Source organism: Rhipicephalus microplus, chromosome 5 (assembly GCF_043290135.1).
Source record: "Rhipicephalus microplus isolate Deutch F79 chromosome 5, USDA_Rmic, whole genome shotgun sequence".
NCBI classification, from domain to species: Eukaryota; Metazoa; Arthropoda; class Arachnida; order Ixodida; family Ixodidae; genus Rhipicephalus; species Rhipicephalus microplus.
In genome coordinates, this window is record NC_134704.1 from 147,527,450 (window position 1) to 147,542,421 (window position 14,972).

Sequence of the window (14,972 nt, forward strand, 5' to 3'; positions counted from 1 at the left end):
GTTGCACATGCACCGCGTAGGTTGACCGCGAAGACGGTCGTTCACATGAAATTTGCTTTCTTTTGCGTTTGTTAAAAAGCTTCACGAACGCTTCACTTCATATACAATTGAATGAATGTCTTGAAGTCTCTAAAACTTCCGAATATTATCAATGCACACATGGGCTTCTTCAGCACGCTTAGTGAGCGGTAGTGGACATGCACCATGGTACAGGGAGAAATGAAGTTGATAAGAAAGAGGAAGGAGACCTTGATTCGAGATGTCAGGTTACGTGTACGTGCTCGTTCTCAAGGCCATCAAAAAGGTTTGCTGCTGGCTTCCGGCCCTGTTTGCCATAGCCACGATAACCGAAACATACTATGCCTACCTGGCTGTCTTCTGCGGCCGATACGTCAAGGAAGACAACCTGCGCTTCGCCTTGGCTACTGTCTTCCACATGCTGTTTCTGATGTGCCTGTGGTGCTACGTGCAGACAACGTTTACGCCACCTTCATCCGTGCCTTACCGGTTTCGTTTCACCAACGCAGAACGTCAGGAAATGACTCGCTGCGTCCGAGACAAGGTCCGCACGAGCGCACTCCTCGAAACAATGGCCAGCGAGCGAGACGTGCTCACTCGCTGCGCGGACGGCAGCGTGAGCTGCTGCGACAACTGCAAGCTTATCAAGCCCGACCGATGTCACCACTGTTCTGCCTGCAGAAGGTTAGTGAACTCTGCGTCGTCTTTGACTGAAATATTGATTATGATAGCCCTGAAAGCTGAAAAAATAATACTAGCAGTTGTACCGTGTATGAATACAACCAATCAGCGAAGCTTCCTCGAAAGGGGACACAAACGACTATGAGCCCGATCGTGCTGCTGACTTTCATCAAGGCGCTAGGGTGGGGAGCGGGTGGGGAGAGTGTCTGCTGCGCTCGGTAGTAGAAATGACTGAGTGAGTGAGTGTGCGGCGCACACTGCGCAGCGCAAGCCATCAGCCTCCGCGCCTGCGCTCCCACTGCGCTTAGACACGCGCACTTATTGTTCTGCTCGGCACACTTGCCCGGCACAAAGAACTTCGATGGGGACGACGGTGACGGCAGGGTGCGAGCTGAAGGAGTTTCGCTCCTTTAACCCGACCCTAAAGTAATATGCGGGATCGGAAGAGCTGGTATTCCATGATTAAACTGCTTAGCGCCTGAACTGCGCACCACATGTACACACCTACTGTGCGTGCACAGTTTCAACGTTTTGCACTGAGCCATTCAATCACACTGTGCAACGAAGAAATAATGCAGGAATAAGCGTTCCACTGAGGTGATCATACAGCCACTGCTCGTAGAACAGAATGCAAAATTGGTGAAACATCGCTATGCTGTATCAATGAAACACAGTAGCCACTTATATTGAGTGACATTACTGTTATTTACTCCCTAGAGCTAATAAAATATCGAAGAGTGGATTATTCAGGCACACTGGGAGAACTTGTTTATTACATTTAGCATAGTGTGCTTTGACACAAGCACAAATAAAGTAAAAACAATCATATTCTATTCACGAGGTGAATGACGGGGAGGTAGGCGAAGCTTCGGAGGTTATGGTTGATGCCTTTAATCCTCCGAGAAGTTCGCCCGACAAAATGATCATGCAAACGCGTGAGGTAAAGTGAAGAAAGATTTTATTGAGATTTCAAGTTACGTTTATATATTACGCACTTGTGGTCGGAGAAATGGACAGCTGGTGTTTCTAGTACCGGTTTAAGGGAAATGTTATGAAACAGGATGTCTATGCACGACCCCCGCACGGTAGTAGATGCAAGGTGGTTTAGGGAGATCAGCCCTCTGCACCCACTACTTCACTTCGTTCATGCCCTACCAACAATCCGACACGTACAGCGACAATATAGAAACTGAGAGAGGCACTCGTTCCTCGCGCACTCAGGCTAAGCGCGAGCAGCAGCCAATCGGAGAGTAGCAGCACATCGGAGAGTTGCGGCAGTGTAACGCCATCTAAAAAGCGAGACGAGAAATTGTAACTTATTATACCGTTCGGGTGATACTGCCAGTTACGCGTGACGCGTGACAAGATTAGACTAATAAAAGCTTCGCCCCTAAAATTTCTTGATGCGGCAACATTCACATGGCGATGAAGTACCGGGGAAGCTGCATGCACACTTCTGCTGTGGATGCCTCTCCGCTCGTTCCTTCAGCATCAGCCTCTGCGCATGGCGACGTTGACTCACGGTGCCGTATTTCCCGCTTCCTGACATTCCCGCTCCACTGTGTGTATACGCGTTCCTGCTAGAAACATCTCTTGTTTTCCCAGCTTGATGGCGCCTCGCTGTATCGTCTTTCACAGAGTTATCTCAGGACACCTCGATGCATAGATGGGTGGGTGGAAGCTTTGATCGTCCTCTTTAAAACGGTTAGTGCTATCATAATTAATATTCACTATCACCATGATAATATTATTTACAACAGTAAGGGAAAGCTGTCACGCGCAAAAATTCGGCAGATCCCACGTACCTGGGAATCAACTTTATGCGAAGCACGTGGAAGGGTGGTGACCGTGTTTTTTTTTAGTAACGCGTCATGAAATGACGCTAACTATATGTACGAACGTTGCACGCAACGACATGTGTTGAAGAGTTGCAGATGTTTATATGACCAGTTTTCCACTTGCACAACGATGTCAGCTGAAAATATATTTTAGCATGCACCAGAAGCTGATATGAAGCGCTGATACTCGCGAAGATGCTGGCCCTTGACACTGCTACCTAAATCAATTTCAGCACATGGCACGTCACCTCAATTGACGGTAACCCGACGTGATGGCTTTATGAAAAGAGTACATACGTAATGTTTATAAAATTGGGTAGGCAGCACTGCGAACACTATTGACGTTTCACGAAGATTAGCGTCTATTTGAAAAGTAGTTCCGAGACCTGGCGTAGCTCTGTGGTAGAATGCTTGACTGCCATGCAGCATGCCCGGGTTTAATTCCTGCTGGGGCCATGAAATTTATTATTTGCATTTGTCGGGTGGCCAGCGCTGCCTATGTAATGTTTTTCTTAATACTGACATTTATTCTATGCCTTCGTTGGGTCGACGCTACCGATGTCGGGTATTGCTTGACGCTCACGCATTAAAATTAACCATGTGTGTTCTAGTCTTTCCTGGGTAGATATTAGGTGTCAATCACCTGTGGCACATATCCGCTTACCAGTGGCACATACCCGCCCGTGAGTATGTGCCACTGTCGGACGGGAAGTGTTTGACGGCGTATGCGACGGGATTGTGACAATATTCATGTGTTCACCAGCGCGTCATATTCGTCAAACTATCTTACCCTCCCATGCCAATTTTAGTTCACGCCAAGTTAAGTGGGTGACCATGAGAACACCCAAACGTAAGCGGCTAGATAGATAGATACGCTCAAACTTGTCGAAGTACGCTAAGAAATGCATCGCATTTAAAATCTTACAGCAAGGCTTCCTTTGCTCACAGTATATGGATGGTTATAATGATACTATTCGTTAACACACTTTATTTTATCTAGGAAGACTTGGTGACCTGCGATCATAAATTTATAGCGATCTAAACTGTCCAAAAGTTTTCAAGACATATGTCAATTCCTCACCTTTATATTTTGAATGCTCGAAGGAATGCACCTAAGCTAAGCAGCTGAGGTGCATGCATACACCTCAGCTGAGCAATGTTCCGGTTGATTGAATTCATTATCACAAAACAGGGTAGGGTATAGACGTCAGCAAAGCGAATATGAAAACTTACACAAGCTTTTGGACAGTCAAACGCATCTAAAACCAATGAAAGGAACTGCTTTATTTTTTATGGAAGAGGAATATTGTGATTAGCAATCAACGGATCATGGATGTTTTCTAAGAGTCACGACTTCGTAAACTCTGGCGAGGTATTACTTTGATTTTTTATTATTTTGGTGTTTTCGAACAATACATGGCATAGTCTATGAGGAGTTGCTTACGGATGACAAAGGACGGAAGGCGCTTGGTCCCTCGCCTTAGCTTGGCTGTCCCATTTTGGTCCGCTAAAAACGGTGGTGACCCCACCTTTCCCCCGTAGCACCAGTCCAATAGAAGAGACCCGCTCAAGTTTGCCCGGCGACGCCAGCGCTTGCCTTTCCCCTGCCAGAAAAAGCGCACAACAGTAGAGCCTTCCGACCCTTCCGCTCCCTTTGGCTCCCACGCATTTGCGAAGCACGCGCTGCATGTGAAACGTCCCTCGTTCCGCGATGTCACCCCAACAGAAAAGGGGGTGACATCGCTGCGTCGTCAACTGTCACAATAACCATGCAGACACGAAGAGGTCGACTCCACCAGTGAAATTCTACCGATTCCCAAACCGATGGTACGAAACAAGCAGACGACAGAAATGAATTAAGGCAGTGCGCCGAAAAAAGTATGTAAACAATTTTTTTTCATAAACATTAGCACGCACACAATACATTCAAAATTACGTGTGTTAATTCCAGCGTCACCGTTTCTCTAATCTATCGAGTTATTGGGAGATGCACGTCCCCATCTTAAATGTATAGATTTTCAACGCGCGTCTTTAGAGCACTGTTAAAAAATAGTGAATAAATATTTTATGCTGCTACTATTATTCGATATTGTTGGGTACGTAGTAGTTGAAGCTGTGTGCACATGTGGTATTGGTAATGTGTTGTTATATATTTTTAAATCTACGTAGCGCCGACGGAAGTGTGTGGTTACCAAAACCTTGGACAACTATGAAAAAAAGAAAAAAAATGCATTAGCCATTGTTGCACGTCCGTTGGCAGATACAGTGAACTAGTTGTTACTGAGTGTGCAGGGGCAGCCCGAACAACACGGTGCATTTTTGATACGTGACCAAGATAAAATGCCTTTATAGCGATGCGCTCTTCCCCTGCAGATTAGAAACACACAAAAAAGTTTCTCTGAAAGCTGGGCGCTCATCATTATGGTACGCACGCTGTTCGTGAAATCAAAGTACCCGCGATGAGAACGGTGATAATGCAAGGAAAGACACGCGAGATAGATGTCAATTATTGTTGTGGGTCAGAGAGAAGCCCCAAATAGACCATTTATTTTTGAAGTGTTGTGTATACACACCGCACGATAACTTGGGTGGGTGCTAGCAAATTAAGGTATCCCAACTAATAGCAGTCACAGCGCAAGAACCGCTTAACCGAAAGCACGAGAAGCGGCCTTACCCATCCATCCAGGAGCAAACATAGTGCATAGTACACAGAGTAAACCAAATAAAACAAGTATATAATAATGAACGTACAGAAAGTTTTATTCACCTCTAACGTCGTAAACAGCGTCGTCTTTCACTTGCGAAACGCACTTCGCTCTGACGAGGACGGCGTCGTCTGCTACAACTTGCTTCGCTGCCCTTTTACTAAATTGCTGCCACGAAAAAAAAAATCCTCAAATGCGGCATCCTAATAAATGCGGACAGAGCGCACCGCACGCGACGCGAAACTCTCAAAAACACGTGCAGAACGCGTGCAGCGCGCGAGCAAAGAAACGCGTTTTCAAGGCAGGTTTAATGGGACAGCGGAGGGGCGAAGACTCGAGTAACCAGTTTTCTCCCCGCATTGACTGACAGCGCCACGCTCCGCAGCGCCTCCCTCGGCGTGGGTCTCCCCTATGGGCTCTGGCGCCTCAACCTGTATCTTATGAACACCTCATCTAGTACTGTATTAAGCCGAAACGCCCTTCAGCAAACTGACTCATGAGTACGACATCGCAGAAAAGTATTAAAAGCCCAGCACAAGGCCTCAAACATTTTGCTATCTTGATGCAGGTGTGTTCTGAAGATGGATCACCACTGTCCATGGTTCAATAACTGCGTTTGCTTCAGCACGTACAAGTTCTTCCTGCTCACCCTGTTCTACTCCGTGCTTCTGGCAGCCTACGTTATGGCCAGCGTGTCCATATACCTGCTGCACAAGTACCCTCGCCGCAGCCTGCTGCATCGTCCGCGCCACATCAAGTTTCTCCTGGTGATGGGCACCACACTGTTCCTCGTGCTGGCAATTTTCATCGGCATTCATGTGTCTCTCGCGGCTCGCAACGCTACCTCCTTAGAGGCTATGCGAGCACCCACCTTCAAGCGAGCTGGTGACTCGTTCGACATCGGGCGCCGAAAAAACTTGATGCAGGTCAGTGAGATGATGCGCATTCAGGCGCGCCATGTACCGTAAGAACACGTTTGGTGGTTTAAGCGAGTGTATTTGAATCAAGTTCAGATAGCGAAGCCATAGGTGCCGACTAAGATGAGACAAAAAAGGTGTGAATAATTTGAGGCACTCGCCGGTTTTTCAGGAATGTTTTGCTTCAAAATATCTTTTCGCCAAATAAGTGGCGTGCCGTGAGTCGCCCTTAGAAGCTCCATCAGTATTATTACACATATTGAACGCTGCTAGAAATAGATGACGCCTGCTAGTAATCCACCAAGGGACGTTATCACTTCGAACCTTGATGCTGTACATGTCGAGCGCGCTTGACAAAGGTGTGATGATGAAAAAACTGCCAAGCATTTCCCCGAGGGTGAACATGGTTAAGTGCGAATGCACGGGGTGATGCTATGAGGGGGAGTAAAGTTAAAATCCGTTGGCATTCGCCAGTGATTTAACGTAAACTTACCCGTGTGTTCACATTGCGATTACAAGGAACCATTATACCCTCTCGGGTAATCTTGGTGAGTTTACGCGTATATGTGAGGGTAAATTCGCACTATAATGATGTTTATGTCCGCGGCCCCCTTCGCCCGCTAGCGCTCGGCATCACGCGCACTTCGCCGCGTGCCTTGTCTTCAACCGGCGCGACCTCATCAACGATGCGTGCAATGCGCACATTCGATTGCGTCGTACTGGTTGTTGGAGGTATCGCAGTCGAGGTTGATTCCTGCGATGAATCGATACCCATGACGACTTGCCGATCTCGAGGAAGTCTTGGCTGCAGTGGAGGGCGGAGCGCGCGCAATCACGTGGTGTGTGGCGTCACTGCGCCAGACGCTCCTATCCACTCTTCGCGCCGTTGCTAGGGGAAAGAAGGAAGCGCACCGTGGACGGCGGATTCAGGGTCGCTTACATAGTGCATTCGCACTTAAAATTATTTCATTTCTCGCTAAAGGGAATCATGCGTAGATAAAAAGCAGAGGCCGCTAACGCTTACACTGGCCGTGGCGTTAAGTCTGGAACTTATCGCGGCGATGCTCAGGGGGGAAACTTGAGGAGGCACAAAGCATGCTGTGATAGAGCGGTGTTTCCTACTGGAACATGACAATCTGTGCTAATGGGCAGTGAGAAACAGAAGACTTCGATTTGGCAGAGAGACCCGTTGTTCGCTTTTAGTTCATTCGCACGCTGCGAATTTTCATTCAACAATGTGCAGGAGAAATCTCAAACCGGCACTACCTTTGAGGTAAAGATCCAGTATTTATACTATATGGGGTGGCCAGTAAGCGATTGTGCAGTGCGAACAGTCGGTTGTTTCAATCAAGAAACTCGCTAGCAGACGCTGTCTACGTCGGCGTGGCGAGGCGGGAGAGAGGGGGATTGTAGGAGAAAATAGAGAGGGGGGGTGGGACGCTCAAGCGCAATGGTTTTGTAGAAAACGCGGGGAGGAATTCCTAGAGAACGGGAAGCGAGCGTAAGAAGGCATAGGTTAGCATACGCTCCATGCGTCGGCGTTGCGAAGCGAGATGCTGGGTTCCAGGAGAGGAAAGAAGTTTCGCATATGTAGTGGGAAGGCGTGTGCTGATGCCAACGCTGACGACAACGCCATGGGACTTAGGCCTGAGCAAGAGATGCTTCACACTTAAAAAACAAATTTTTGACACAGATAATTATATGCCAAATTTACGTAGGTACATATTGTAGAGGCCATTCTTTTAGGCTGGCCCTGAACTACTTTCTCAGGTAACCGTGTAACTAATTTACTAAAACAGGTTATTGCCTGACGAATTCAACGCCGCAAACACTGTAAGAGTCCGTCAAGTAGGAGCGGAGATCTGTCGCATATGCTGCAATCGTATTCTGTGTTCTCTCGTCCCGACGAAAGTGCTGTAAGCTAAGCAGGAGGGGGTGGCATGGGCAAAGAACATACGTCACGCCTGCATCGTGACCTTGAGCACTTCTTTATATTTTTCTTCGAATGCGCGGTTTTTTAGTGTGACCATGCGCACACACGTGGAGGAGTCGCGGTCTTCCGCAGTGATCCCTGTAAGGACCGAGCGCGGCATAATCAAATGAACCAATAGCTGATAGATGGCCTTCTAAGAGTCATTTTTCAGCGTATTCCGTCATTTGTCGTGAGAAAACGAATTTCAGCTCACTTTTATAAGCTATGGTATATTGCAGGCTGCGTGCAGCGCTATAACACTTGGCTCGCGTGTTCTCGAGAGCCTCTACTACCGATCGGTAGCGTTTTCTGGCCGCGCTCAGTGTTTCAGGGCCCTTTTCAGTTAAAGTTCTAGATTAAATTCATGCTATTCAATGGGAAGCGTACAGTTCATTTCAGAAATAGACCTTGTTTGCTTGCAAAGAATGTCATTGTGATGATTGTGAGAGTGCGTTCGCCGGGGCGAACGCTCGCTTTCGGCGCGGGAGTTTTTCGTGTGGCCCATTGCTTTCGGCAGGGACGTCTGTGACAACCTGCGGCTCATGAATAACCAATGTGATGAGCACATTGCGAAACGCATTTAACCGCTCATTACAATGCTCCGTAACCACGATAATGTGAGGCACAGTGTGTGGCATGTCAAATAAACACTGTGGTAGACCCACGTCAAACGTGCGTGCAACCTGATTAAGATGCTTGAACATGTAACCAATTATTGCGAAAGGCGTCAGTTCCACATCAGGTTGAACCCACTGATAAACACCGGGGCCGCATGTTTCAGCTTTCGCTGGTAAACTATTTGTGCGGAGTGCTTGGGCGTTGATTTTTAGGGGCGAAGCTCCTTAAGCCATGGGTCGTGCGTCGGCGATGTATATATATATGTAGTAGTAGTAGTAGTAGTAGTAGTAGTAGTAGTAGTAGTAGTAGTAGTAGTAGTAGTAGTAGGTAGCCATCTCTCGTTTAGTCCTTGGAGTGTCTGCTGGATGGTGGTACTTGTATATGTTGAATATATGATAAAAAGATGCGAGATGGTGGTACTTGGAGTGTTGATTAGATGGATGGACGCACAGACGGACGCACGGACGGAAGCACGGACAGACTGATGGATGCTTCGCCCCTCTCATTAGCATTCACTCCTTAGATATGCTGTCATTTTTTTTACCCAACGTCGTTCCTTGAAAAGTTAGTTGATTAAAGGCATGTTACTAAGCAAGTAGTCAGAACACAAAAAATCACAGCATATCCATGGAGTAAATGATGATGAGTGGGTGAAGCGTTCATCCGTCTGTCTGTGCGTTCGTTGTACCGTCTGTGCACCCATCCGTGCCTGCATCTGAGCGTCCATGATTCCGTCTGCCCGTGCGTGCACCCGTAGTCCATCCGTCCATGCTTCCGTCGATGCTTCCATCCGTGCCTGCGTGCATCCGTCTGTTCTATTTATAGTGAACTTGAATATATTCTAGTTCATTATAGTTGTATTGCACACACTTCTATTGGACCACCGCCATCTAGCCAATTAGACGAGAAATGATGATAAGACAGCGCCATCTATTGTACAATCCGGGAGACACTGCCAGATACGCCTGACGCCGGACAGAGTTAGACCTAGAGGAGCTTCAGGCCTAAAATAGTCTGGCTTACTCCAGGCAATAGTCAGCGACATGCATTTGGTCGCGTAGTCATTTTGTGTGTCGGCATATTTTTAAACTCTGGCTACTGGTAGCTAGGGCACCCTATGCACCGGACATTTATTATGACTTCGATGAGACTGGGATACAGTGTGAAGGTGGCCCTGTGTGACGTTCTTTTACATGATGCTCTATTCTGCTATAGCGTTTGCTCTTTCCCTGTGAAGTTTGTTGCCTCCCAGCAAACTGACATCTGTTGAATGTTTAGCTTTGATGGCAAAGCTATTACCTTATCTATCCACTCTTTAATTATGGAGGGGTATCTACAAGGGAAGCCTGGTTTCGAAGGAATTGATCTAATGCTCGCATTTCTACACGATGCGTTATATCATATTGTGAAAATATCTGAAACGTTTCAGTGGTGTTAACGTCATTATTGTTGCTCCCTGGATGACCTCTATGCGCAACTGCTTTCTTGACCACGAGTATGCAGGCTATCAAGCAGTTAACATCAAGGTGGTCTACCTGCCGTTTCCTGACGTTCTACCACTACATATATTCAACTGGGTATAAGTATCCTGGTGCCACGGAAGGAGCGTAAAGTAGTGTTCGCTACATAATACCCTATTGACAAGTTTTCAAATCAAAAGGCGCTATTATTCACATAGCAAACGACAGATGTGTACAATAATGTCGGCCGTATAACCGGCCATTTTAATTGATACAAATGCGATTTCAATAAAGCCAAGGAAACAAAAAGCTGGGTCTTTGAATAATTTTCGCTATGAACATTATTTGTGCACCAAAACATTGCTGTTGCAGGTATTCGGGGTACATGCTGTCCTATGGCTGGTTCCTGTGTTCACCAGCCTCGGCGATGGCTGCCACTTCCCGACCAAACTGCACTCAGACGAAGTACAGTTTATCGTCGTCGATCCAGTCGAACATGCAGGGCCTGTTGACAAAGCGCCCTTGTCAGACGTTGGAGCAGGAGGGGAAGCCTGCCTGCAAACGTCTAGAGTTTCCATCGCGCCCAAGAAGAGTGTAGCGTCCATAACGGCAGAGCTAACCACACATTCAGACTGCAGCTCCACCACGTTGGACACCACGGCGTATGATGCAGGACAAGCTTCTGGAGCTGGAAGTCTCGAAGTCCTCGTTGTCAGTCCAGTCGCCAGCGAGTGTTCCCGTATTTTAATCCCGAACGCCGACGGTGCTGTGCCACAGGCCGCGAACAACAATGCGTCTCCGTTTGAGTTGGTTGGTTCTCGAAGTCGCCGTACACGCTGCACTGGGCGCCGCCTGCAGGCGTGGAGCCTGAAATTGCCGAGAGGACTGAGGAGGGCCCTACTCAGCGTCTGTAATCTTATTAACGTGAATCGCTTGCTTCGGTATTCCAAATGACGGCATTTCTTATGTACATTTTAACTGCACCTACGAGAGCTTAGCTTTAGAAAAAAAATTGTGTTTCGTAAAGGCCAGCTTTCGTCACGTGCCTTGTTCAACGCTCGTAGCGCATCGCTGTCATATTTTCATCTACAAAAACAAAAAAATTAAATATTTTGTAATTTAAAGGAGCCCGGCAGCCCTTGTTCAGCATTGTCAGAAAATCCTGCCCATCGGTAGTCGAGGCTCCTGACATCACTCCTGCGAAACATTAGAACGCACCTCACAGCCTGGAATGTATATTTCTAGACTTTAGCAAGAGTTTGTTCCCTCTTTTTTTCAGCGGATGATGTCATAAACTCAAATTATTGCGTCACAAAACTTGAATCCTCAGCAATTGGCTTGTTTAAGCATCGTGAGCTATACAAAGTAACTGTGGGCGCCGCAGGATTCCGCCACGTGCCTGCGCTGCCCTGGCGATCACCATAAAGGTCAGCCAGGTAAAAGAGTACAAGGTAAAATAGAGTCCACCTGATGGTTTATAACATGGAAGGAGGGAGTAGCTCGGTGGTCTTTTAAATGCGAAGCATTTCTTAGCGAACTTCGGCGACTTTGAGTCTATCTATCTATCTATCTATCTATCTATCTATCTATCTATCTATCTATCTATCTATCTATCTATCTATCTATCTATCTATCTATCTATCTATCTATCTATCTATCTATCTATCTATCTATCTATCTATCTATCTATCTATCTATCTATCTATCTATCTATCTATCTATCTATCTATCTATCTATCTATCTATCTATCTATCTATCTATCTATCTATCTATCTATCTATCTAATCTAGCCGCCTACGACCTCCTGACCGTTTCGATCAGGAGGTCGCATTTCGCGGCGGCACGCCTGTCACGCCTGGCGTCACACTTGAAGTGCTCGCGTTTTGCTAACGTAGCGTCGCTGTATTCAGCGTGCGTGCGCTCAAACGCTACGTTGGAGTACACTGTGCCCTTCATGATGAGCTTGCGGCCGTTTCGCTAGCTCCACATATACCAAACTTGGTGTTTCGTGATTGATTGATGTGTGGGGTTTAACGTCCCAATACCGGAATATGATTATGAGAGACGCTGTAGTGGAGGACTCCGGTAATTTCGACCACTTGGGGTTCTTTAGGTGCACCCGAATCTGAGCGCACGGGTCTACAACAGCTGTTAGGTGACGTCAATAAATGACGAGATATATGACTGGTGCAAAGATAATTCTGGCACGCGTGTCACGTAAGAACATAACAACATACCATGCTCATAGCGTGCTCGCGGCCGTTTCGCTAGCTTCACATATACTAAGTTTGGTATCCCTCGACGTGAATAGATGACGAATGTAAACGACACAACGAAACATGATAATCATGAGACGGAAGTAATATACGGCATCATTTACCTCCACCTCGTAACGTTGTGCTGATTTCAAAGTGACATATCAACATTTCTCATTTGTGCTTAGCATATCATCGATTCCCAATGTACGTGGGATCTGCCAATTTTTTCTGCTTCTCTTTAGTTTTGTTTTTCACAGCTTCTCTTTCGCTCAGCCCATTTTATTTTCCGTCCTGTTAATTTATTGCAGTCTTTTTTCTCTCTCTGTTTTCTACTTTATTTCACTTTTTCTTTTCTTTCTTGGTCTCTCTTCGTTTTCAACTTGTTTTGTCGTTTTATGTTTGCTTTCTCACTCTTTCTTTGACTTTCTACCTCTCTTTCTCTCTCTCTGAGTTCACATTTTCCCAATTCTCATTATTTCTGCGTTGTGCTTCAGTCTCTCACCTTGTCCTCATTTGTAAACACTTCCTACTTACTGTCACTTCACTTTCCTAACCCACTGCTAAGGATAAAACGAATGAGTAGCAATGGCTATGCTATGTTCTATCAGCGTGCTGAATTCGTGCTGTTTGCTCTTCACACTTTCTCTTGAATCGGCTGATCCCAACCTTTCAATAAATATGTTGCTTTTTTTGGTGAAAACTATCAGGTTCCTGGACCATCTCCCAGTATCGGTGCGCGCCACTGATTCAAGCAACTTGATCTGGTTGACCTTTTTTCGCCATTCAATCCTTGGTACCCGTGTTCGAATCTCTGTACACAGTAAAAATTTTTACACTCAGAAGGGTGTAAATGAGCTTGTCCCGTGGACGACACCCTAAGGGTGTTATTTCAGCACCTTCCAAAAAGGGTGCTTTACCATGCACCCTTAGAATAGGGTGTATATGTGAAAAAACTGTAGGGTGTTATAAAAACACCCTTAAGGAAGGGTGCCTTCGATGTCCATCACTTTTTTAGCACCCTCTGAGGAGGGTGCGAGAAGGGTGCGAGAAGGGTGCACAAGGGTGTTGAGTGCCCATGGCAGGGGTGGCAGTATTCTTTTAGACTGCACTAATAGATATCAGCATGCACTGATTACACACTACTTGAAGAAAATGGTCCTGATTATCGATGGTGCGCCACCTGTCAAGCTCCATTCATTGAGTGTGGGCAAAAATATAAACGCGTACAATCGTGTATGAACTTGTGCTGGATCTATATATACTTCACAGTATATGCATAATGCGCGTTACAGAAAATGAAGCCTTGCTGCCCTTGCATATTGCGTTTATTTAATAGGCAAATAAAACATAAACTTTTCTTCTGCCGCACAACTTTTTCACCAGATATACGTTCACGTATACGTACACTACACATGCAACACCTCAAATGTTTATTATATTTTTTCAGTTTCACTTTATTGACAATTCTTTGCAACATACAATTACACTGGTTTCAGTTTAGTATACTGCTTCAAGTACATAGAGACTACAAATGAAATACACGCTAATATATCCCTATAATTCTTTCAAGTATCTACAATCCCAGTGGTTTCAAGTTTAATACTCCTTCATGTACACAATCAGTTAATAGGAATGAAATACAGGGAAAAATATACTTATGATTCTTTCAAATACATACAATCACCATGATTTCACAATATATGCCTTCATGTACACAATCGTTCCCAAGAAGTGATGCACACAAAAATATATATGGATAGTGTTTTCAAATGTATACAATCACAGTGGTTTAAGTTTTGTATTACTGGATGTATAACAATTGGTTATGAGAAATGATGTACATGCAAACATATACGGGTTTTCGCACATATAACTTTAGCGAATACCTAAGAAACCAATACAATGATCAGAAACACAATAAGCTAAAAACGAACACAAAACTGAGTCAGGGCACACAAAAAACAAAAGAGGTAATGCATAATTATGGCTAATGACACAACTGGGTCACTTTACGCCACATGTCCCAGCCATTTTGGCAACCATCTCAAATGTATTCGAAAAACTCGTGCTGCATTGAAAATAGTGAACTTCTGGAATATTTAGGGGAGGAAAAATATTTGGTCACGTGGCTGCCTTCTGAACTTCCTGGAATGCCGTCTAGGTGTTGTATGTGAAAAATTTTATTCTAAAAGCACCGCTCCTTCTTTCCATACGAAACTCGGTCTACGTGTTACGTAACAAGAGCTTAATTTGGGAGAGTTGGTTCATCGTGGTTGTGTGCTAGTCACAGCGCGACAACTTTAGGAAGAGCACCGACTGTCAACTGAATTTAATGAATGTGCTATGAGCGCTTTTATACGGAGTACAAGAACCGTGTTCATGCAGGACGACACGTGTGAGCACTACAAAAATAATCTTAACTGTGAAAAGAATACTCCCTCTCGGAAAGGATAAGTGAACGTGTAGTGATGCACTGATCATTGGTTTACCTGATAAAAAATACT

At 45.7% G+C, this 14,972-nt stretch overlaps 1 protein-coding gene across 1 annotated transcript; it reads left to right on the forward strand.

The window, feature by feature from the left end:
- Positions 1-259: 259 nt before the first annotated feature.
- LOC119173689 (palmitoyltransferase ZDHHC15B) lies at positions 260-13,214 on the forward strand. The gene is made up of 4 exons (XM_075894638.1): positions 260-702; positions 5,811-6,168; positions 10,582-11,019; positions 13,176-13,214. Exons 1-4 carry the CDS (start codon positions 260-262, stop codon positions 13,212-13,214), a joined length of 1,278 nt encoding a protein of 425 aa, XP_075750753.1.
- Positions 13,215-14,972: the final 1,758 nt, after the last annotated feature.